The sequence below is a fragment of the Nanorana parkeri genome, unplaced genomic scaffold (genome assembly GCF_000935625.1).
Source record: "Nanorana parkeri isolate BGI_ZX_2015 unplaced genomic scaffold, ASM93562v1 scaffold3049, whole genome shotgun sequence".
Lineage (NCBI taxonomy): Eukaryota > Metazoa > Chordata > Amphibia > Anura > Dicroglossidae > Nanorana > Nanorana parkeri.
In genome coordinates, this window is record NW_017309317.1 from 43,817 (window position 1) to 44,104 (window position 288).

Genomic DNA, 288 nt, shown 5'->3' on the forward strand with positions numbered 1-288 from the left:
CTCTGCACCGCCCCGGGGGCGACTCTCTGTACATTACTCCGCCGTCGTCACCCGGGACCAATTCACACTCCGCGCAGCTACGCGGCGGCATCGCATTTCAAGGACGCGTCCGCCTCTTCCACCGGCACAAGGGGGAGATTTATTTCATGTAGAATGAAGCCGGCGTTTAACCCTGAACACCGGAAGTGCCGCCGGTCTGATTGAAGGGCGCGCGCTGCGTGGAGGACGCGTCCAGACGGAGGAAATGTCACTTTTAGGGACAAAACGTTTCTTTTCACAATATGGCGG

The 288-nt window shown here is 58.7% G+C and overlaps 1 protein-coding gene across 1 annotated transcript in view; it reads right to left on the reverse strand.

Moving 5' to 3' along the window:
* Positions 1–77: 77 nt before the first annotated feature.
* Positions 78–288, reverse strand: part of DMBX1 (diencephalon/mesencephalon homeobox 1) — a 15,088-nt gene continuing 14,877 nt past the window's right edge. Inside the window, exon 6 of the mRNA XM_018574568.1 lies at positions 78–214. Coding sequence (XP_018430070.1) covers positions 78–214 — 137 coding nt within the window. The remainder of the gene's footprint in view (positions 215–288) is intronic.